Source organism: Anoplophora glabripennis, unplaced genomic scaffold (assembly GCF_000390285.2).
Source record: "Anoplophora glabripennis isolate ALB-LARVAE unplaced genomic scaffold, Agla_2.0 scaffold32, whole genome shotgun sequence".
Taxonomy (NCBI): Eukaryota; Metazoa; Arthropoda; class Insecta; order Coleoptera; family Cerambycidae; genus Anoplophora; species Anoplophora glabripennis.
The window spans coordinates 1339034-1364747 of record NW_019416220.1 but is presented as its reverse complement, the minus strand read 5'-3'; the positions used below and the strand labels follow the sequence as shown (position 1 = coordinate 1364747).

Sequence of the window (25714 nt, the reverse complement as noted above, 5' to 3'; positions counted from 1 at the left end):
GGTAATACCAGTTATCATAAAAAAATGTTTTTTCATAAAACTTTAGCACCCCGTAGTTCAAAAGTTAAGACTTTTAAGACATATGTACATATGAAGTTTTTTTCTTAAAATGGACCCAAGAATAACCTCCTTAAATATTAGCACGTTATTAAGAAACACCCTGTATAGAAAAGTAATTATTATTATATAATGCGATGACTTCAGCTATCACTGTAAATAATGTCATATTTGGGACCATAATATATATATTATAAATCAACAGGATATAAAGGATCGGAAACAGACTAAAAAAATGAACAGTGAAAAAAGTTTTAAAGTGAAATGTATTAGGAGCTTTTAATAAGTCAGGAATGTAAGAAATACTGATTCTTGCATATCCCGATATCGTCGCGTTGGCCAAGCCAACTAGTATAAACAAATACAAGGCTATGACCTAGACCACCATCAAGAGAAATAAAGCAAGAATTTTTATTTTTTGCTTGTGCTTCTCAATAATTTTTTTAGCTTTTTCTGATCTTTTAATCAACTTCATGTCAGTGGCTTTTTTAAATATATATATCGAATCTCAATATGGACACGAAAGATTGGACTGCACTGAAATTAGGTATAAACGAAATTATATATTTTTAATCAGGAATATATAATATACATTTTTATAAAGAACAGGATAACGATGATCAAAATATCGTTAATTGAGGCTTAACCATACTCCAATGAGTCTATCAACTTCATTTTTAGCCGCGGTAAGTTGTGGCAATTCGTTCACTGTAGTCTCATAACATATTGGCACAATGAGACGTCCCTGAAAATGAATTTGTAATTAAAAAACTACATCATTAGTTTCTTACAGGAGGAATACTAATACAGCATAAAACAGTTATATTTGTGAGTTTCCACTCACATATTACTAGGCACCTACTCATCTTTAACTATTTCTTTTTGAAATTCTTACCTTCAACATATATGACAGGAGAATCAGGATTTGTAGTTTCTGTAAGTCCAACAGCGTGCCAAGGATCCAGAGAGCCATGTACATAAACCACGTTTGATACAGCGATATCAATTCCACCATAATTTGCGTTTGTTCGGTCGATTTGAGCATTGATGAAGGTTTCATTAAACGATTGTCCAAAGACCTCTGCACATAGGTTTGTATACAAGTCTACTGAGCATCCTTTTCCAAATACTTTATCATCTCTGTTCGTTGTTTGGTACCAGCCGTATTCGGTGCAAGTTTGATATATCCACTGACGATCTAAAACAATTACCCTTGCATTTTCCACATAATATTTTATATTTAACTTAACAGTTACTCAATACTTTATGAATCGTTAGCAACATCCATAACTATATATAAGAAAGGTCCTAATAATATTACTTACAATCCCCATTTGTTTGAGTATTCTTCAAGTACGCTACATAGTTCGCATAGTCGTAACTTAAACATCCGTTTTGCGTGCCATATACCGTACTAATGACATTAGACAGGCGAATTATTTCTTTGCTTCCATTTTGATCAGTCAATATGTCACACAGATTGTCAATCGTAACTTCAAGCAACCCATTATACTGCGCTACTTCAGCGAAGGCGTCTGCTAAAGTGGTATAGAAATTTGCAACTTCGAAACCATCTACGTCAAGACCTTCAATGGGTTCGCATAAGTTAAATATGCTTGTAAGGGACTCCTCATCACTAGGATTATATAATAAATCATCTACTTGACTCATAGCCGTTGTAAGACTGTTCACACATTCTTTACTGACAGTAGCCAAATCGTCAATGACTACCTGAAAATATTCTGAAAAATAAAAATAAGTTATGTTACAAAAATTAGAAAACGGGGAAGAAATGGAATAAATGAAGAAGCAATATTTTTTTCTTATTATTCATATATATTATTCTTATTCATTTAAATTTATAAGCACTTTGGTCAATTCAATGAATGTAATAATAGTAACATAAAAGAAGTTGCAATAGACGAATTTGATGTATTTTATATTTTGAGATAGTGTTCGATGGGTCGTAAGACTTAAGTGCTGTAGGTAACTGTTTGCCTACACAACAACGCTCATTGACAATATTGAAAACAAATATATTTTCGAAATGGCAACTGTTTTAAAGCACATATAAATAAATGTTTAAATATGTGGAAGTAGATTTCCTTCATATTGTAAATCAGCCAATCCCATTTGGATTTAAAATTAGAAAAGCTCCTATAGTATAAGAAAATTGAATCCTTTCGCGAATAGGATCAAAGCTCAATCATTGTTTCTAACTTAGAAAAAATTTAATCATATGAAACTAAACAAGACGGCCGACTAATAAATTTGTTATAATCAATTGAAAGTTAGTTGAAAAACATGATTGTGTTTACTATTTAAAAGTTTCAATGTTTACCATAAAAATCCAGTTTTGCCAAAAGAGGACCACTACTCGACACGGCTCCTTGCACCAAATCGGGATATTTTAGTCTCAACCATGCAGCTAGAGAAGCGGAGTAAGAACCACCAAATACTATCCATTTAACGTCGGAGGGTAGAGAGTATTGTTCGTTCATGGCTTTGATAAAGTTTGCAGAATCGGCCACCGCTTGTTCACTTGAGAGATAACGCAAGTTTTCAGTAGCCAAATCCCTAAAATTAAATATTTTCTTAGGTCAGAATAAACAACTGTGTACAATTATTTCGTTCAAAACCAAACAATACGAAATTTAATATTTACTTACAAGTTACCAGTTGCAGTTACTCGAAAGAACATTAACAATTTTTTTAGTGGCAATTTATGATTTCAATAAAACATATTCTGGACAACCTATTTGTTGAAAATAACGACGTTATTTTGTAACGTCGTTATTTTCTAATTTGACTTCCAGCTCTAATAATTATTCTGTCATTTTTCAAATTTTGAAGTATGTATGTTAAAGAGAAATTTTTATTTTATAATTTTATGCTATTTGCAACCTTGTACTAATTTTTGAAGTGTTTTAATGATACCATCGATAAATAAGTTTTTGTGACTCAATTAAAATCGTGGAAATAGATATTTATCAATCTTGATGCAAAATTTATCTATTAATAAAGTATAACAAACTTGTAATCAGTGAAATTATCAGATATAAATCATATAAAATAGTTAGACGTTTTAAATAGAAATGCCCGAACGACGCGATCTTTCATATTAACGTTATGTCTGTACTAAAAATAAAAATTAAACTAAAGCGCACTTCTGTAATAAATTATTGCAATTTGTATCATGTCAAAATCTTGATGAAGCATAAGTGGGTGTATTCTTGAAAAATAAATTTTCTCTAGAAATTTTTGAAACTGAGAAATAACATCGTTTCAATTATTCTTTTGAAATAAAATATCAAATTTAGCAGAGTAAAACACAATTGTTGGAGCAGTTTCAAGGAAATTGCGAGATGGATTGGAAAATGACAGAGAATTTTTTAATTTACTTCTAGCCTATAAAATCGTTGACTCCTCCAGAACACATATTCAACAGTTTATTAAGTAAGATTACGTTATTGACGTTGTTCTTTCTTCACATTAAATTAGACAATGGATTTAAATTAGAGTATGATAGATAATAGTTCTCAATAAAAACAATCAGTCTGTAGATATCCAATAAGTAGGTACATGAAATCCATTATGCAATGTTTGTAATTGTTATGTCTCACGAGTTATTTATCTCTATAGGGTGATTTTCACTGAATACTATAATGAAAGTTGATGCGAACTTTACAGGCAATTTCGCTCCTCCTCCCCTTTGTAATAGATTGTGAACATGTTATTAAGGAAACCTTTGTAGTTATGTATGAGGATGAGATCTTAGTTAAGCTTCCTACTAACAGACAGCGCAACAGTTGTCCGCCAAATTCATTTCACCTTTATTTATTTTTAAATAATGATTTCCTGCAATAATAAAAAAATTCTTTTATCGTAATATCTGAGGTGGCAAATAATCCATTGTTAAAATTATGTTCTATTGTTTTTTTCTGAAGTGGCACTGATTGAAGTGGGTCATTAATATGCATTAATATACAGGATGTGACTAACATACTCAGACAAGCCAACCAGACTTGACGTCACAGAAACAGTAAGTTTTAATTTTCAGACTTCGAAAATGAAGAAGAATAACGATATCTACTTTGTTTTATAAACATATTTCGAATTCTCAATCGTGTTTCGTTGTAAATATCCTCCGAAATAATCGAGGAATTTCAACTAAATTTGGTGTAATGTAACACTGTAATGTCAAGGCACTTGTGCAACCAATGGAGGTGACATCGCCATTAATAATAATCGGACATTTATAGTTCAACATCTAGAGTACCTTAAGGCTCTAATTTGGGACCTTCATTGTTTCTTGTTTTCATCAATGACTTATTAAAAGCTAGTAATTTATTACAAACTGCACTTAATGTAGCTCACATGGCCCCATAAAAATAATCTCCAACTAGATTTATCCAACACAATCCGTTGATATTTAACAAACAAAGTGCAATGGTTATTTTCCCCCTTAGGTGTTTTCATCATGTCGCTCTGTTACAATAAGACCTTCAATTTTCTATCTCTAGCGGATAGAAGGGATTGTGCCGCATTCTCTTGACTTGGTTAATGATAAAATAGATTGTGATAGTCTTTTAGGCTAACTTAATTTTTCTGTACTAAGAATTCTGAATGTCTTACTGCAAAACACTAGACATCCTGTATTTACGTATATTAAGAGGTGCTTACGAGAATGGCTGACTTTCTCCATAAAATCTGTGCTCCAATTGAAACAGCAAAGCGCCATATTTTTGGGCGCTGACTATCCAAGATCCATATGTCATCCAAGCTTCAGAAGCTTCACTCTCTCCCCCAAGCATTAGAAAAACGACATTATTAGTTGCTGTATTAAAATATTCGGTATTTACGAAGTATCTCTGAAATTAAAGTAAAAGTCTTTTTAAACTGAAAAAATATACTTTAAGAGTATATTAAAAGCTGATTCATGTAATATATTTAAATGTACATATCTCATTTATTTGTATAAAGATATTGGTGCAACCTATTACGACTGTATTATTTTTTTTAAACTACTCCCATTTTTTTGTCATCTAATGAATAAATAATTTATTCTTAGCAACACCAGTATAAACACAATTAAGTTTAATAAATTTGCCATCTTCAGTAACGCTAAATGTTTTTGATAAACATTTTGAAAGCAGTTAAGCCAGTTCTGGTGCAACTGAAAATTGTTATCAATAATTATGTTTTCATGAATAACCAATAAAATGATCCAATCAGTTAATGCTAAAACATAAAAATTTGTAAATAATACTATACTATATATTAGTGTAATTAATTATACATATTTTTCAAAATACATACCTGTGGCCAAGTAGTCTCATTGTTCGATTCGTGGTCCAGTTTTTGGGTGAAATATGCTTGTGACACATAAACACTGCTTTTTAGGGCTCCTTTTGGAGGTGGAGGATTATGTTTTAAAACATGAAAAGAACGAGTTCTACAATCAGTACCACCGAAGAAGAATATTACAGATATTATTAATACCGTCTTCATTTTTTTTTGTAGGTATTCCTTGTACTGGCAGCGGTGAACTTTATGATACAAATGATTCGGTTAGGACAGACAGATACGTTTAATTTTTATCATATTTAAATAATACTAGATATATCAAACAATTTTTATGCTTATCCGTTACAATGTCGAATCACTTTAAAGCTCAAAATACTCATAATCATTGTCCTCATTAGATATTTTATAAGTGTTCTCCTAACTTGTTCTGATAATAAATAATCAACACCTACTGATTGTGAGACATTAGAACTTGATCGCAATCTTCCGTTCATTTGATTTCTATATTTGTACCCNCCCTTCGAACCCTATAACTTTTGTCTAAAATATTTTTCCTCATTCTGCTCGGGTTTCGAGATATTTGGGGTGGGACATTAAAATGGGACACCCTGTATATTAGTGTAATTAATTATACATATTTTTCAAAATACATACCTGTGACCAAGTAGTCTCATCGTTCGATTCGTGGTCCAGTTTTTGGGTGAAATATGCTTGTGACACATAAACACTGCTTTTTAGGGCTCCTTTTGGAGGTGGAGGATTATGTTTTAAAACATGAAAAGAACGAGTTCTACAATCAGTACCACCGAAGAAGAATATTACAGATATTATTAATACCGTCTTCATTTTTTTTTGTAGGTATTCCTTGTACTGGCAGCGGTGAACTTTATGATACAAATGATTCGGTTAGGACAGACAGATACGTTTAATTTTTATCATATTTAAATAATACTAGATATATCAAACAATTTTTATGCTTATCCGTTACAATGTCGAATCACTTTAAAGCTCAAAATACTCATAATCATTGTCCTCATTAGATATTTTATAAGTGTTCTCCTAACTTGTTCTGATAATAAATAATCAACACCTACTGATTGTGAGACATTAGAACTTGATCGCAATCTTCCGTTCATTTGATTTCTATATTTGTACCCTGGCGGCGGCACGTTGAGGCGGTCTTGCACCTCCATACATCTGCTGCTAGGTTGAATGACGGTACCAAAATCCTCTGTTTTCGCCTGCGATGCCGGGTGGTCACTCGCCTGCTCCCCTGCTAAGAGGCGATCGGGATTGTCATATGTCTCCTCCTTAACACCAATCGCAACGGACGCTTGGGTTGTCGCTCTTCCTCGTTTGAAGACGAGTTGCTTGGCTTTCGGATAATGGTCCACGATCTGATCCACTAAACAAATTTGGGAGGACATAGCTAATACAATACGAAACATCGCCTTACTGTTAAAAATGCTGTCACCGCCATTCTTGGTGGTGAAAATTCTAAATATTTGGAATTATTCAATTTTCGTGGCTGAAAACATATATAGGTATTCAATTCTCAAGACCGAGAGAGTTGCTCTAACAAAATTTGGACAGGATCAGCTAATACAATGCGAAACATCGCTTTAATGTTAAAAATGTTGTCACTGCCGTTCTTGGTGGTGAAAATTCTAAATATTTGGAATTATTTAATTTTCGTGGCTGAAAACATACGTAGGTATTGTATTCTCGAAACCGAGAGTTGCATTAACCAAATTTGGACAGGATCATAGCTAATACAATGCGAAACATCGCCTTAATGATAAAAATGTTGTCACCGCCGTTCTTGGTGGTGAGAATTTGAAATATTTGGAATTATTCGATTTTCGTGGCTGAAAATATGCATAGGTATTGAATGACGGAAATACCGAGGTATTGCTAAAGCGGCTTTGGAACATTTACTTAAATTAATACAAGATGTAAGTTTTTGTATATACATATATAAAAAAAAACACACCACAGAAATGAGACAACCCCCAAATTCAAAAGCCAAAGGCTTGTGCGGACGGGAGCTACACTTCAAAAAACGCGGACAAACACCCATTATCCATCGACATTGCCAGTGCCGACACCGGGGATCGAACCCGGACCAGAGTAGGCAGCCTAGCCGAGAAATGCTTGCCACCGCACTCTCGACCGACTGCGCTATCGTGGCGATATATATATATATACAATTATTTGTCATGGCAACTTCTACTTTATTGGATATTTAAAATTAGAAATTGAGTATTGGAGTTGCTTATGCTTCACAGTACAAGGAATAGAAGATATTTTCATTCATCTTTCCAAACTTGCATACAATTCAGTTGATTGGAAATAGATTTCACTACTTTTACTAGATTATATTTTAAAGAATTTTCCTGTCATTTTAACTAAAAGTTTTCCTTCAGTCTAGGCTCTGCAGGGACGTACCCACTGTCAGAACTACAAGGCCTGATTGAATGAATTCTGAAGATCCAATTCTGGACGACTTACTCATACATTTCACGTGGTATATTTTCAATTGTTGGTAGAATATTCAAATTTGTCAGGTATTGTTTGTGATTTATTTCTCTAAACCAAAGATTTCACATAACCCCATAGAAAAAAGTTCAATGGGGTGAGATCACATGATCTTGGTGGCCAGTTGACATCAACATTCTCGAAATAACCTAGCGAGGGAACTGTTGTTGAAATAAATCAATTGGGTGACGAGATGTGTGACAAGTGGCACCATCTCGTTAAAAAAAACATTGTCTATGTCAACATTTATCAGTTTAGGCGGAAGATATTCTGTTAGCATATCCCTGTAAGAATCTTCATTAACAGTATTACGATTTCCATCATCATCCTCACAAAAATAAGGTCCTATAACGACTTGACCCCAAAAACTACACCATACCTTCTGAGGATAAAGGAGTACCTAATGAATCACTTGAGGATTTTCATCAGACCAAATTCTGCAATCATATTTGAGCCATAAATGTGCTTCACGGGAAAAAAATATTTTTTGTTTAAATTGTGAATTAAGCTGTAACTGTTTGCCCCAAGCTCAATTTCTAAAACTACTTGAAATTTAATTTAAATAATTGTCTAACATTTTCTCTTTGTTTGCTTCTACACATTTAATATATATTGTAAGATTTTAAATTAATTCGCTTTAACTGGTTTAATTATTAATGTTTTTTTTGTGATTACATTTTATACGCTTTATGTTAAACCCAAATGTGTTCAAGCCCCTAGGAAATAAAAATATATTCTGCGCTACTAGGTTGCTGAAAAATTACATGATACTTTTTTTTATTATTTATGAATATCCTAGGCCGTAGTGCGAAGAGTGGTTGGAACTAATTCAAGAAAAGTATCAGAAATTAGAAGAGGAGACTCAGTGTTGGGAGTGCCGAGCTGTTATCGAACAATCCAGAGGTAACATCAGTAATGCTGTCCAGTGTTATCAAACCGCCATTGTTCAGGGAGCAGAGGTACAATACAATTTTTTTTAATGAAATTAAAGGTATACATGAACACGATGCAAGAAAACCTTTATTTTTTGTTGTTGAAGCAATTGTTCACACGAGATAAATTGCCGTTCAACATCTCTCGGCTTCAATTCATATGGCACCCAATTTCCTTGCTTTGGAATCATACCGAGTTCATTTAAACAAGCCGAAAGATGTTGAACGGCAATTTATCTCGTGTGAATTATTGCTTAAACAGCAAAAAATAAAAGGGTTTTTGCATCGTATTCATCACTGGCGATGTATACCTTTAATTTCTTTTAAACAAATTGTATTGTACCTCTGCTCCCTGAACAATGGCGGTTCGATAACACTGGACAGCATTACTGATGTTGTTCGATATCAGCTCGGCACTCCCAATACTGAGGCTCCTCTTCTAGTTTCCGATACTTTTCTCGAATTAGCTCTAACCAGTCTTCGCACTGCGGCCTAGGATATCCATAATAAAAAAATTGTATCATGTAATTTTTCAGCAACCTAGTTAGAATATATATTTATTTCCTAGGGGCTTGAACACATTTGGGTTTAACATAAAGCGTATAAAATCTAATCACAAAAAAAAACATTAATAATTAATTAAACCAGTTACAGCGAATTAATTTAAAATATGACAATATATAATAAGTGTAAAAGCAAACCAAGAGAAAATGTTAGACAATTATTTAAATTAAATTTTAAGTAGTTTCAGAAATTGAGCTTGGGGCGAACAGTTACAGCTCAATTCACAATTTGAGGAAAAAATACTTTCTTCCATGAAGCACATTTATGGCTCAAAAATGATTGCAGAATTTGGTCTGACGAAAATCCTCAAGCGATTCATTAGGTGCTCCTTTCTCCTTAGAAGATATGGTGTGCTTTTTGGAGTCAAGCCGTTATAGGACCTTATTTTTTTTGAGGATGATGATGGAAATCGTAATACTGTTAATGAGGATTCTTACAGGGATATGCTGACAGAATATCTTCCGCCTAAACTGATAGATGGTGACAAAGACGATGTTTTTTTTTTTAACGAGATGGTACCAACAACAGTTCCCTCGCCAGATTATTTCAAGAATGATGATGCCAACTGGTCACCAAGACCATGTGATCTCACCCCATTGGACTTTTTTCTATGGGGTTACATGAAATCTTTGGTTTACAGAAATAAATAACAAACAATACCTGACCTTAATTTGAATATTCTACCAACAATTGAAAATATACCATGTGAAATGTTTGAGAAAGTCGTCCAAAATTGAATCTTCAGATTTCATTCAATCAGGCCTAAGAGTTCTGAGTGTGGGTACGCCCCCGCAGATCCTAAACTTAAGGAAAACTTTTAGTTAAAATGACAGTAAAATTCTTTAAAATATAATCTAGTAAAAGTATCCGAGAACCAAGTACTTGATTCTTAAGAATACTCGATTCTGCCCATCATTACTATAAATCCAACAAATTTGGAAAGATCAATAATTTAATTCCAATATAACTTATTAAAATATGGAAGTGTGAGACATCTGTTTCCAATCAACTGAATTGTATGCAACAAGTTTGGAAAGATGAATGAAAATATTTTCTATTCCTTGCACTGTGAAACATAAAAACAACTTCAATACTCTGTTTCTAATTTTAAATATCCAATAAAGTAGAAGTTACCATGACAAATAATATATGTATATATAAAAATCTCTTGTATTAATTTAACCAAATTTATTTCCATCCAAAGGTTGAAGCACTCGAGGTTCAATCTCCAAGAATAATGGAAAACCTACGTCATACCATAAATGCTGGGCGTACGGGGAAGCGAAATCACTATTAGTATAAGGATAAGGTATAGGTAATCAGAGTTTCTAAGTCTAACATCAAACTTTTTATTCATGACTGTTTCAATTTCAGTAAAACTTTTTTTGTTTCTTTCTGGATTTTTAGGTAACCTGATGTCTGTGGACATTTTAAATCTATTAAATTGCCAGGCTTTTTTAAATAAATCGATTATTTATCTATGTGGGAAATATATTGAAAATTATATACGACCTTATGTATTTTTCATCAGGAATATATTTGTATATATACATTTTCATAATGAACAGGGCAAATGATCAGCCAAATATAATTAACTGAGGCCTAACCACACTCCAATCAGTCTAGAGATTTCATCTTTAGCTGCGGTAAGTTGTGGCAATTCGCCCTCGAAAGTTTCATACATATCAGCACAATGAGCGGTCCCTGAAAATTAATTTGATATTTAAATACTATATTCCTTTCTAACAAGAGGTATACTGATATAGTACAGTAACGACTACATCCTCACTAGGCAACTACTCATCTTTATATTTCTTTTTGAAATTCTTACCCTCAATATATATGACAGGTGAATCGGGGTTAGTAGTTTGTGTAAGTCCGACAGCGTGCCAAGGATCTAGAGAGCCGTGAACATAAACCACGTTTGAGACTGTGATACCAAGTCCACCATAATTTGCGTTCGTTTGATTGATTTGAGCACTGATAAAAGACTCGCTAAACGATTGTCCAAATACCTCTGAACACAGATTTGTATATACGTCTACTGAGCATCCTTTTCCGAATATTTTATCGTCCCTGTTTGTTGTCATGAACCATCCATATTCGGCACAAGTTTGATATGTCCACTGACGATCTGCAATAATTACTCTTGCTTTTGTTTCTACGTAATATTATTTATATTTAACTTAATGGTTACTTAATATTTCACGAATGGATCTTTTTAAAGAAAGCTTCTAGCAATACTGCTTACCATCTCCGCTTATTTCAGTATTCTGTAAATACGCTACGCTGCCCGCAATATTGTAACTTATACATCCTGATCCGTATCCCAGTTTAGCGACATTAGCCAGACGAACTATTTCTTTTCCAACACTTTGATCGGTCAATATGTTACACATATCGTCAATAGTATAGTTGCCAAATCCATTATACTGCGCTATTGAAGCGAAAACGTATGCTAAGCTGACATAGAAATTTTCAACGTCTAAACCATCTACGTCAAAATCTTCAATGGGCTCGCATAAGTTAAATATGCTTGTAAGGGATTCGTCTGTACCAGGATTATATAATAATTCGTCGACTTGACTCATGGCGGTTGTAAGACTGCTCACACATTCTTGACTGCTAGCAGCCAAATCGTCAATGACTACCTGGAAATACTCTGAAAAACAAAAATAATAAATGAAGACCAATATTTTTCTTATAAACTCCTGGACAAAATTAACGCATCAGCAAGAACTTCTCATTGTTCCTGTAAAAGGCAATAAATTCAGTTGTGTTAGTGATTTTTGTTTTAAATTAATGTCAATGAGTGAATGAAACGCTTCCAATACGATTAGTAGAATCATCCAAGCAATTTAAGAGCAAATGAAACAGTGAAAGCGGTAACTCTATCAGCGCTATCTGGCTACTTTATTAGGAATTGGTCAATCAACAATCAATCGAACAGTTAAATGAACTTGGATGTCGCTGTTCGAAATTCGCTCATGTTTCAAAAACAATTCATTTATCTTTCAAAAAGCTCATACATGGCGTAGTTCCTACCAAATCTACCAGAACCTCAGTTTTGACGGGAGTGGTGTAACCCGACCGGCAGCACAGGTTGATGAAAACAGATTTAAATGGCAGCGTTCACCCTTGTACCGTTCTAATGCACCTGCCGGATGATGTCGCAACTTGTTGTGACATGTCGGGACAAACTAATTCAATTAAAAGAAAATACTTCTCTTTGGGATAAAATCGTAAAAGAAAAATCATTGGTAACGGGACGTATGATAATTGCGAAAACATGTCAGAGTTTGAGAAACAACAATTTGCAAGCAAGACTTGTTAGCGAGAAGTTCAAATGCACACCTAGATCTTGATAATCTGTAACTAAAAACTCATCAACAAGGATTAAGTTGACGTGGTTATAGCCTTAAGATACAAAGGGTTGGGGTTGGGACTTCAAGTAACTAGGTGATGGCAAATTCAGCTGGCCAGAATATAACTTTTTATCTAATGGACTGTCTCTAAAGACAGTCGAATCACCTTTTCCATAACCTCCTACCTCAATTGCTACGAAGCATAAGTTTTCATCAGTGATAGCCATTAAGACAACGGAAGAATATTTTTAATAATTAAAATACTGAGATCCAGATTTAAGCGGGTTTTATGTGTTTGCCATCTACGGTTCCTACGCAGTTTGGGAAATTGATTTTTACGTAAAAATTATCTGCTATATCTAGCCATTGCTGTGTCGTTGGTTGGAGAATTTCAGTTTCGTTTAAACAAGCCCATATAATTTGGCATGTTTCATGAGCTATAGCCGCAATAATGCTTTTGCAATATGAAATTCATATTGCAATGCAGCAAAATTGGTATAGTCTTTCCGATCTCAATTGAAGAAGACGTTGGCAGTATGTACCAGGTTCAGTCGCTGATGCAGCAACTCGGCATTGAAGTATTTGAAAAACTTGTTCCCATATTTATTTAGCCATACCCATATACAGGTCTGGTTGAACTAAACGTGGAGGTGGTAGAAATGTACACGCCCAGTTGAAGAATGCACGCGCGGACAAACGGCGTATACAGACAGCCGAACTGGGCGACTGGGTAATAAATCTCAGCCGTTGACAACTTGCCTAGCAGTGCAGAGCAGCAATGCGGAATTTGATGTGATTCTGGTAATTTTAATATATTATAGGCATTTTTGAAACGGAACAAAACGAAATTTACGATCAATTCTCACTAAACATTATTTCTTTGTTAAAATAGTTTGTTATAGGAAATCAAAGTCATTTGTTTGTTCTGCGTGCCTCGTCCATAGCCACTGCGATCCGGCAGACATAAATTTCCGTTTTTTCAAAAATAGTTTTACACTGAAATGTCGAAAAGTTCTGAATCAAGCAGTAACATATATATTTTTGAAAACAGAAAAATTAAACGAAGCTAAGTATGCACTAATATATAGGGTGTTCCATTGAAAAAAATATTTTTCTTTAAGATTTCCAATTGTTTTTTTCTAATACTGTATTATACTGTAATGTAATATAATTGTGAGCTTTTGCGTTCAAAATCGTTCGAAAACTGCTTTCTAATGTTAGTCCAAAAACGAACTGATGCGGAATTATGACTAGAATCGGATTCAGCGGATCAAAATACTATGGGACACACTTAGCTCAAATATGTGAGCTAACGATATACGAGTTTACTTAAACTGTTTACCATTAAAATCCAGTTTTGCCAAAATAGGACCACTAGTCGACACGGCTCCTTGCACCAAATCGGGATATTTTAGTCTCAACCAAGCAGCTAGGGAACCGGCATAAGAACCACCAAATACGATCCATTTAACGTCGGACGGCAGAGAGTACTGTTGGTTCATGGCTTTGATAAAGTTTGCGGCATCGGCCAACGCTTGCGCAGTTGAGAGATAGCGCAAATTTTCAGTACTCAGATCGCTGAAATAAAACATTTTATAATAATAATAATAATAATAATAATAATAATAAAACTTATTTGCCCATAATAAAATATATTTTTTTTAAAAGCCGTATATTTTGAAATTGGTCTGTGAGATCGCCTTGATGTAAAATTAGCTATGGAAGGGTAAATGTAAATTCAATTTGTTCAGTTTCTGGGATTCGGGAGGGGGTCGAATTGACAAGGTCTGGATTGGCATGTAAGAAAGATAAGACGAAGACAAAACTACGAACTCGACATGTGCGAGTTCGCAGTGAAGTGTCCAAATCCAGGGAGACTCCGAAAATGTCAGTTTCCCTTGGGTTCTCACACTGTGCAGTCTATTTTAACTTATTTATCCGCGATTCCCTGAATCTCGGATATCACTTTGTCGCGTACAAAGTAGTCAGTGATACTGTTTGAATCAGTTGCGTTATCGTTGTTTTATTTGTTTTAATTTTCATACTGTTATTAAATACCTTCCTAGCAAGTTCTGGTGTTGTTCTTCCTAAAAGTGTTCCGTTGAGTGAGAGTGTAACACCCTGTACAACCGAACCCCGGATTACAAGTTACGTGAGACAATAAGTGTCTGAAATCATTCTCTGAACCTACAACATATCTAAGGTCACACGTGTCAATTAAAGTGTAAACGATAATTTATTAATTCCCTTTTCGAGAAATTAACAACAATCTAATTTGCAAATTGCACGACGGATAAATTAAAAAAACTTCTCGTTACATTATTTATCAAAAAAATAACTTGCCTGTAGGTATTTAACATATAATCAGTATCTATATCTATATATAAGTACCTATATGAGAACCATTCTGTAATATTTATAAATTATTGTCTCGTGAGATATTTATCTCAATTGGTGAAATTATGTTTTATTGTCCCCTTTGAAGTGCTCAATAAATGAAGTAGGTCACTGATATACCTAGCCAAGATATAGTCAGATTGTGCGTTGCAAAGGTTACATACACCTACTACGGATTGTTACAAGTTGGCCACCAGAGGGAGTTGGTAAAAAATAAGTTTTTCAAATGTCTTTCAAACGCTTTTTCCGATTTGAAGATATTTGGTATACATATTTCACTGTTTGACGCTGTAACCAAAGTAGGTACCAGCATTTCTAGAAACGGGAAAAATATTCCTATCCTTAAGCAAATATGCTATATATTATATATTTTTTTTTTGTTTGATTTCATTTTACATTACTTTTATTTTGGAAATTTTTTTTGAATTTGTTTGAATCAGCTTTACTGTAAATATTCTCTGAAATAATAGAGATATTTGAACTAAATTTGTACGTCATATTGGGCCAAGTTTACATAAAGCACTCTAGTGTCAAGACTTCTATAGTTTAACATCTTGAGAACCCCAAGGCACCCATTTGGGACCGCTACTGTTTCTTGTGTCCATTAATAATTTAAAAACAGAACTAGAAATTAATGAATTTGAAGATAGTAGAAATTTTCGCTCTATTAGTATGAGTACAACTGAACTGAGTGAAACTATTGCATCAGAAATGAGTGAGTTTTACTCAAATCCAAGTTACTGCTAACTATCAATTTTTACTAGAATAACCAGATAAACCGATACTTGTCCAACTCCAAAGCACACCATATGCCATAATGTTTGAGTGGATGACGCCACGGTCACGAGATAACCTAATTGAACGATGGGAACAAATACAATGTATCTGGATATGGAAAGGGTGGGATCACTCAGTAATGAGGACATTTATTCCGATTTAGGTACAAGTGCACCAAATACGAGTTTACGTGATGAATTTATTTAAGGAGTACCTATATTTGAGTGAAGGTACTCAGTTTTACTTTGATTATAACCACAAACGAGTAAATTGATCAAAATGCCAAATATTGAGTGAAAATGTACTCAATGGATTCACTCCCAATCTTTATTGCTTTCACTCACACCGATTTTTTTGCAGTGTGTAATATATTAATTGGTGCTCACGAGAATGGCTGACTTTCTCCATAGAATCTATGCTCCAATTGAAACAGCAATGCACCATATTTTTGGGCGTTGACTACCCAAGTTCCATATGTCATCCAACTATCATAAGCTTCACCCTCTCCTCCAAGCATTAGAAAAACGACATTATTAACTGCTGTATTAAAATATTCGGTATTTACGAAGTATTTCTGAAAACAGAACAAATTTATATTTTTCAAAAGAACAATACGAAATCTTAAAAATATCTTCAACGCTGAATACATCCCATTTGTAGACATTGTTGCAACCGAGACTTTATAAATTTTTTTTAGTGCGGTCTTATGAAGAAAAAATTGACTTTAGCGACGTCAATATAAACGGAGGTGAAATTAGAAATTAGCAATAAATAACTTCCAAAAATAGAAATAATCTATTGTGATAACATTCTTCAAATTTCTGGTGCAGATGAAAATTGCGAGCAAATTTTTTTCGCAATTGATCCACAAAATGATCCAATTTGTCCATGTATAAAATATAAAAATTGTTATATTAGTATTATTAATTACATATTCTTTCAAAATTACATACCTGCGACCAAGTAGTCTCATCGTTCGATTCGTGATCGAGCTTTTGAGTAAAGTATGATTGTGATACATGAACACTGCTTTTTAGAGGTCGTTTTGGCGGTGGAGGATTATGTTTTAAAAAACGAGAACGAGTCTTACAGTCAGTACCACCGAAGTACAGGATTAAACATATTAATAAAACCGTCTTCATTGCTTTTCTTTTAGGCAACACTAACACTCACGGTGGTTAACCTTGTGATATAAACGATTCAGATGTAACATTATGCTTTTATACCATATTTAAATATTAGATGTCAAATATTTTTTTATGCTTATCCGGTTCCAATCAGAAATAATTTTAAAGTTCAAAATACTTATAACAATTGTTATCATATATCTCCTAACTTGTTTTAATAATAAATACCTATTGCGACATTACAAACTGATCGCAATCATCTTCATTTATTTCTGTATTTCTGTTCCTATTGTAGATAATAAAAATGGAACCATCCCAGAAGGCCTTCCCATAAGAGAACACTTCGATGACATCGAGGCATGGGAACGATCAATATATTGAAAAAAGGAAAAACCGATGGAAACACAATATCTGCAAAAATTAAGCTAGATTACATTGGACAATACAAAATGCCCAGAAAAAGGGCATTATGGACGGAAGACCATTTGAAGTAAGCAATGGAAGCTGTTCGGAATGGTATGGCAGTTAGAACAGCAAGTACTACGTTCGGGATTCCAAGAAGAACTTTACGCAATCATTTGGCTACCAGAGATGCTACAAAAAAGATTGGACGCCCGTGTATACTAAGTGTAGACCAAGGAAATAACCTTCGGGATAGAATAATAAGATTAGCCAATGTTGGCATTGCCATAACCTATAAGGGTCTTAGACGATCTGTATGTTCCTTCGTTGAAAAAGAGGCACGGCATATGAATGCAGCTAGAGCTGCTAAATTAAACAGATACATTGTTATTGATTATTTTAAAAAACTAAAAGACATCATGCCTGAATCAGGAATTCTTGACCAATCCCAATCCATAAAAAAATAAACCGGAGACGCAGAATAAAGGTGTGACTAAAAAGCGAACAAAATACAAGAAGTACAAGCCAGCTGAGGGAGTGACCAGACCGTTTACACGGTCTCAGAAAGCTGCCCCGGACAAGGTTAAGTCAATCAAATGTAATTCCAGTAAAAACTAGTTAGTAAGTACCTTTACAGCTAGCTGTTTAAATAATATTTATCAGGAAAAAAGCAAAGGACAGTGGATTTTAATGAAAACAACCAATGAGTTAAATCGGATTTGATCGGAATCAAAACGGGAGTACCTCAAGGATCCATATTGGGTCCATTACTATACATTATTTACACAAATGAAATCCAAAATTTAATAAATGAATAAATGATAGGATAGTAATGTATGCTGATGACCAACTATAATCTTCAAGGAAAGTAGTATTTTAGAAACGAGAAATAGAATTATTAGTACAATAGAACATCTAAATAATTGGTTTCTGACAAATGGGTTATTGTTGAATCCGTAGAAGACGCAGCTGATACAATGGAATCGAAATCAAACGATTACTTGAGGTAACATATAATGTGAAATTTACAGCTGGTTCAGAGGTGTATGTTGATCAGAAAACGGCCTTAATTGCCTATCACGCATATGTACAATCAAAGATAAGTTATGGCATTGTTATCTGGGGAAACTCCATACACGTAAATCGTATTCTATTAATGCAAGAGATGTATGAGAAGTATCTTTGTTAAGAACAATTTTCAGAATTTCTTTGAGACCTTACTATCTCAACATGAATATGATACCCGAAATAAGAAAGACTTGAACTTGGATATGACTAGGTTATCTTATATCCAGAGAAATGCACCATATAATCTGAAGCGCCTATGGAATATTATTCCAGAAAACATGAGAAATCTACCAACAGATAAATTGTAGACTAAAAATTTTCCTCGTAGATAAGACATATTACAGTACTCAGGACTTCCTTCTTGCTAATGATATACACATGCTATAAGAGTGAATTTTTTTGTTTTCTTTCACTTTACAAGCAGCAGCATCAATTTTGGGGAAAGAAATATTGAACATTAACAAATTAAAATTACCGGACAATTTAAGCAGTCGGCAAATAATACAGGATGAATACTTAATACCACCAACTCTTATCGGATTTTGTGTCTTGTTATTGGAGGTTACTCTCGCAAACATCGAAACTGAGCAATTTCAAACGTTTCGTCAATTCTATATCATATTATTTGATTTATATGACCCATAATGGTAACATAAAAACGTCCAAACATACTTGCTTAGCTATAACATTAAAAGGCCTTACAAGTAGCCGCAAAGTTATAGAATATCTATAACTCCAAATCTCACTACTTGGTGATTTTTCAAATATACGAAATTAAATTAACAATAACACATTTGCCATCCTTTCCCTAGGAGAAAAAACTGTTTGCACTTATCTAAACCATTTTTAGAAAAAGCTTATTCCATATCTACGATTTCGGACTAAGACTTCCAGAACTCTGAGCGGTTATTATTTCAAAATATATAATATTCATTAAAGTTAATAAACGTGTTTCATTGTCAATACTCGTGTTTCACTACATCAGAAGTGGGATAATAGTGAGTTTTGTGTACGATGTCTAACAATAACAAAAGGAGACAAAACTTACTGCCAAAATTTGAGGTACGTTCCAAGTGATAGAGATTTTACTAAACGCCCACTATAGAGTTAAGGAAGATACCCATAGCAACAGCTCAAACACCCTGACGAATCAACAGTATAAGTTCAACACCATTTGAATTCTAATTTAACTAACTGGCAGGCAAATAAAAGTTATATATGGAGATAACCAATCTTAAATAACAATTTGGTACCACGATAGTAGCCCTCTGATGACACCACAACAGTGTCCCATGATGGCCCTCCAACAGTAGCCCTCTGATAACACCACAATAGTAGCCCCCTGATGGCATCACAACAGCAGCTCTCTGATGGCACCACAATAGTAGCCCCCCTGATGGTATCACAACAGTAGCCCTCTGATGACACCACAAGTTATTAGCTTGACAAATGTTGGTAAATACTTAGACATAATTGAATTAAAAGCATTCCAAATTAGCTCAAACTTTTATAAAAGCCTACAGAGAAATATAATAAAAAGTATCTCGAAATTAACCTGAAATGGAGCAGGACTTTAAGGTTGTTCAAGGTTTAGCACAGTCTATATTCAGTATTGGTCTAGGCATCACCACATAGTTTTTTTACAGTAAATAGTAATGGTAGGAATAGTAATTTTGCTAATAGATAAACTTTTGGCCATAGTACAAATAAATAAGCCAGATATTGCAATTCTCAAACTTATACAGAGGCCTGAAAAGTCGGATAATCACTGCCTGGCACACCTGGTATACATTGCTTGTGCATTGTGCAAAATTGATTTACATTTCACTACACGTATCATTCTAACTCAAATTCCCCAGTTGAACGATTGAACAGTAGCCCCCTGATGGCCCCACAATGGTAGCCCTCTGATGGCACCACAATGGTAGCCCTCTGATGGCACCACAATAGTAGCCCTCTGATGGCAGCACAATGTCGCCCTTTGATGGCACCACAATAGTAACCTCCTGATGGCCCTACAATATTATCCCCTTGATGGTCCCACAACAGTAGCTCTCTGATGGCACCACAACAGTAACCCTCTGATGGCCCCACAACAGTAGCGCTCTGATGGCACCACAATATTAGCCCCTTGATGGTCCCACAACAGTAGCCCTCTGAAGGCATCACAACAGGAACCTTTTGATGGCACCACAATAGTAGCTCTCCAATGGCATCACAATAGTAACTCTCCGATGGCAAAGCGGTCCCTAGATGTACCAGAAGCTGCTCAAAGATGGGCACATTACAGGATAGCCGTGCAAGATAGAGCAGGCCGATTTACATTTGTGTAGAAATAGGCATAAGCAACATCAGCAGTTTAAGGAAATAAGGTTTTGTCTTATAAGCATGTAAATGTTTGAAATCATTATCTCACAAGCGGCATAGAAATCAGCTGTATTAGATATTCATTACTGTAATAAATATGTTTTATTGTCATTACTCGTGTTTTACTACATACAGCTTGGTGACCCTTGAAATTGTTTATGAATATTTTATTCATGTGAACTCAACCATTTAATTTTATATACATAAGGATCCAGACTAAATAAAGGAAAAGTTACATAAAGAGAAAGGATTTAAGTGACCAGTCTGCTAAACCACACCATTTGTCGTTTAGATGCAAGACACCTTCATCAATATACGATTGAAGTCCTCGAGAACTGTGGTATTTGCACGATTACCTCTAAAGTAGCAGCAGCAAATTCTGAATGACAGCCAGGTAGAATGTCAAGACAGACTAGAGTGACAAGATTACAATAGAAATAAATATTAATGTAGAAAAAGAAGAGGGTGTTTAATTGTAATACAGTTTTCTTCTAGGTTTCTAAAACCACTGTAGCCAAATAGAAAACCAAATGCAGAACTTAAAGATGTAGAACACTACCTCTACTTGATTCACTTAGCAAACACACAGTTTATATAAAACTATTACAAAGGACATATACAATAGAGAACTAGTTTATATTTATTCAGAATATTTGTTCTATTTATGTCGAATATAAAGATGTTTGTTTCTTGTACTGTTATTTTGTATGTATATATTTATTATAGACCTAATCTGTTTTCCTTTTTTTTTGACAGAATTACTGATGTTTGTAGATTATCTACTGCGTAAAAAGGGGCAATTTTGTCATTGAAAAAAGTATTAAACAGAGATCCAGTATAGACACAGACTTCAGATGATCCAATATATTCATTCTATGGACTCTCGTTTTTATTTTGAGTAGAAAAAATCGAATTTTAGACTTGAACTGAAGTTGCAAAAGGCCAATCTCTGCTTGCAGTTTTAACTCTTTGAAAGACATTGTGGACACAAATCTAGAAAGATTACTTCATCATTGGTCATAAATTTTTTAGGAGACTGCAGGTTTTATAAATGTACCTAATAGGATCTAACATATTATATCATGACTGTTGCATAAAACTTTTAATACCTCTATTAACTAATTTGTTTTATGTATCTTACAGTAATTGAAAATGTTTATAGAGATAAGACTTGCGATTAACATTCCTATTATTAGCATAATAGAAATATGGAAATGATATTCTACACCAATGTTGGAAGTTTCAGAGAGAGGTTCTTTAGAGTGATGATAAATGATGATGATGATTTGATAAAACAGTAAGACTATTCCAAATGCTGGGTTAATTGTCTTGTTACGCCAAATATTACCAGTTGAAATGTTTGGACAGCTTTGATAAATTAAAACAGTTTGCCAAGCTTGGCGTATAACTCATTTCGATTAAATCTATGTTGCAACACACTTTTTTCCATAATATTTTACCCAAAAACTTGCACCAAACATATAAGTGCAAGGCCAACAAGGCTATTTGAGGAAAATATTGACCGTAATTGAGAAACTTGAACTCAAGATTTAAGAAAAGGATTTTACTCCAAGTCCATCGGATATACAGTTTACATAAATCTTTGTCGCCGTCTTCAGTTTCTTGGACAGCAGAACTAATGTTATTGAAGCCACTCTGCAGCAATTATAGAAAATCAAATTTCCACAGTAATTGGCAATAGTATGTGGTGTAAGCAATAAAACAACAGTATTAAAATATTTATATTCACTTATTTAAAAAATAGTGCTACAAACACATTGTATTCAATTATACACTTTTATCATGAGAACGTAATGATACCGCTATTAAACTTAAATCTGGAGCAAAGGTATTTAAAAAAAAACAAAGTTTGAGAAACAACATGAAATGACACACTCGTAAAATAAAATAAAAACCATTAATTCAGATTTATCACATAAGACTCTTTATCAGTTTCCTTCGACAGTGACAATAAAGTTAACAGGGTGTCATTACATGTTGAAAATAGCACTCCACTTAGCTTTTGCCATAGCATCGCATCGCCTGTACTGGCACACCACACATGGTTTTCAGAGGCAATACTTTTAATTACTGAATGATTAGCATGTTAAATCTTTTTTTTTTTTTTACTAAAAATGTGCAATACAGTAAATGATAATTTCAATAAATCTACATTTACTAATAAAATATGTCCAGACTTAAGGTTTACTTTATTTTTTAAATATTCAAAATATGAGTGTCATGCCTATATGGAATGCAGTGTCTGGGTGGACACTGTGTAGCAAAAGAGCTTGGCACAATGCTAAATGAAGTGCTATGTACAGTGATTAGTTACGGCCACCTACTAGGAATATTATATCTACTGGTAAACATTTCACTATACCCTTGTTTTTGAAATACTTTGTGGTAGATTATCAAAAAAGTGCTATTGAAAATAAATTTGATGTGCATAAACAAATAAAACGGCATACACCTTGAAATTTTTTTCATCTCTAATCACTCTCATTATTGAAATGCAAGCTTTATTTCAAATGAAATATAACTTTCAGCATTTTGGTGCGAATTGGTAATATGTGATGTTGGTAGGTTTAGCTAAATGACTTCAGAAAAGGTGTACAAAATGGCATCGCTATGTCTCAATACTACTACTGCCCCTATGTCCATATTTTTTGATATATCGTTCATCGCCACCATCATTTAAATAATTCTAAATTTATTTAAACGTATTATCTTTTCCAATTGTTAATATGTTCTTGTTACCGCACGACTAATTAATATATTGCCAAAGACAATTGAAGCGTTGTGTGGATAAAGATGCTATGTCACAGTTTTCCAAATTCGCTACAATCTGGTTATTTAGGTTTATCACCACATAATTTAAAAATGATTTGAAGCTCTACTGAAGAGATTGGTACAATTAAGTGAAAAAAATAAAATAAAATGATAAAGGTGTTAACTGTATAGTCTTTCCGATCTCAATAGAAGACTAAATAGCTAGGCATTATGTACCAGGTTCGGTTGCTATGCAACAACTTGGTATTGAAATATTTAAAAAACTTGTTCCCATATTTATTTAGTCATACCTATATACAGGTCTGGTCGCCCAGTTGAAGAATGCATGCGCGGGCAAACGGCGCACAAGGACAGCTGCAATAGGCGACCGGCCATAAATTTCAGTTGTCGACAAACTGCCTAGCAGTGCAGTGCAGTAATGCGGAATTTGGTGTGATTCAGGTAATTTTCACTTATTATAGGCACTCTCTATTAATCATTCATATTACAAATGCGAAAGGGAGAAATAAGAAGGCTGTTTTGTTTACGGAACATAACGAAATACCGCCAGACATACTGAATTAGTAGAACCGGTTGTTGATGAAACAGATTTAGAATTTAAAAATAAAGATTTACATGTTCAATGTCAGCGTCTCATTTTAAATATTTACGATTGTTTAAAAAAGGAAGAAAATGAAAAATCAGATAATGAAATTATAAACAGAATTCACATATTAACTAAAGTTTCAGTGTCCACAATTTTTCGTGTTATTGAACAAGCTGTTATAGATCATTGCATAAAAAGGAAGCGAAAACAAAAATTTTAAAATATCGATGACATGTTGAGAGACGTAATTCGGCGGACAATTTATAATTTATAATAAAAAAAAATTGTTGTTGGTCAAATGAAGATATAATAGAAATTTTCTGCACATTTTATATTATTATTTTTTACCTTCAGCAGAAAACTTTTTTAGGGACGCCTATGAAACTCATTAAATTTTATTGCTAGGCGTTTTTATACATGTTCAACTGACTTCGGAAAGACTATACCTTACTTTAAAAAAATGCACAATTTTCAGTAGATTTCAGGTTATGTTAAGCCACTGACATATATACATACATATCACTGAATTTGTGATGGTGATAACCTTTAATAAATAAAATGACTAAAATATTTTGCTGTATATTTAATTTATGTACCTGAATATCGTAATATCACGTTTAATCGTAATTAAAATTATTTTACCAACTAAATTCTGGCTTCTGTAAACGAAAACAACACTTCCCCATCATCGGAGCCACCCCCTATATTCACCGCCCTCAAAACTTAGTTACAAGTATTTCACAAAATAAGCCCCGTACCACCCTATATTTGACATAGGTCATTAACAATACTTTTGTACTGACTTTTAAGAAACATTCAGGTCTTTTGTCACTACCGGAAGACAAGGTGTCTGCATAAATACTATTACTGCCCTTCATTGCCATCAGAACCCACCCCGTCAACTACTTAAACAGGTAATATCTAATATTCCCTGATGAAGTAAATTGTTAACATTACATTAATATTGACTTGTAGCTGTTATTGTAGCAACAAGGACATTAATATGCCCTTTCTTGCAACCGGAATCAACCCCGTCAACTACCCTTAAATCAGTTGTTTATTATTTCCCCGGTATCAAGCTTAAGGTCCAAATAGAGTTTAAGTAAATCGTTATTATTACATTTATATTGATTTATAACTATTAATACTCTCTGCTGCCACCGAAATCCACCCCGTCAACTACCCTTAAAAGAGTTGTGTATTATTTTCCGGTATCAAGCTTAAAGCCATAATGAATTTTAAATAAGTTTTTAACTATTAATACACTTTGTTGCCACCGGAATCCACCCCATCAACTACTCTTAAATCAGTTGTTTATTATTTTCCCGGTATCAAACTTAAAGCCAAAATAGAGTTTAAGTAAATCGTTAATATTACATTTATATTGACTTATAACAACTATTAATACCCTCTGCTGCCACCAGAATCCACCCC

At 33.8% G+C, this 25714-nt stretch overlaps 2 protein-coding genes across 3 annotated transcripts; both read right to left on the bottom strand.

Moving 5' to 3' along the window:
• Positions 1-607: 607 nt before the first annotated feature.
• On the bottom strand, positions 608-6301 carry LOC108906257 (putative serine protease K12H4.7). 2 transcript variants are annotated; one of them, XM_023454117.1, is made up of 6 exons: positions 6019-6301; positions 4741-4928; positions 2399-2634; positions 1383-1799; positions 953-1255; positions 608-802 (listed from the first exon to the last, which is right to left on the bottom strand). In XM_023454117.1, the coding sequence occupies exons 1-6, from the start codon at positions 6208-6210 to the stop codon at positions 774-776; spliced, it is 1365 nt and encodes a 454-aa protein (XP_023309885.1). In that variant the 5' UTR covers positions 6211-6301; the 3' UTR covers positions 608-773. The 2 variants fall into 2 exon arrangements, with proteins under 2 accessions (XP_023309885.1, XP_018564987.1); XM_018709471.1 differs by lacking the exons at positions 4741-4928; positions 6019-6301 and adding an exon at positions 2727-2868.
• A 4615-nt stretch (positions 6302-10916) lies between these two features.
• Positions 10917-17145, bottom strand: LOC108906256 (putative serine protease F56F10.1). Its single transcript, XM_018709469.1, has 6 exons — positions 16891-17145; positions 16324-16511; positions 14106-14341; positions 11650-12060; positions 11230-11532; positions 10917-11102 (listed from the first exon to the last, which is right to left on the bottom strand). The coding sequence occupies exons 1-6, from the start codon at positions 17077-17079 to the stop codon at positions 10990-10992; spliced, it is 1440 nt and encodes a 479-aa protein (XP_018564985.1). The 5' UTR covers positions 17080-17145; the 3' UTR covers positions 10917-10989.
• Between the last annotated feature and the right edge of the window lie 8569 nt (positions 17146-25714).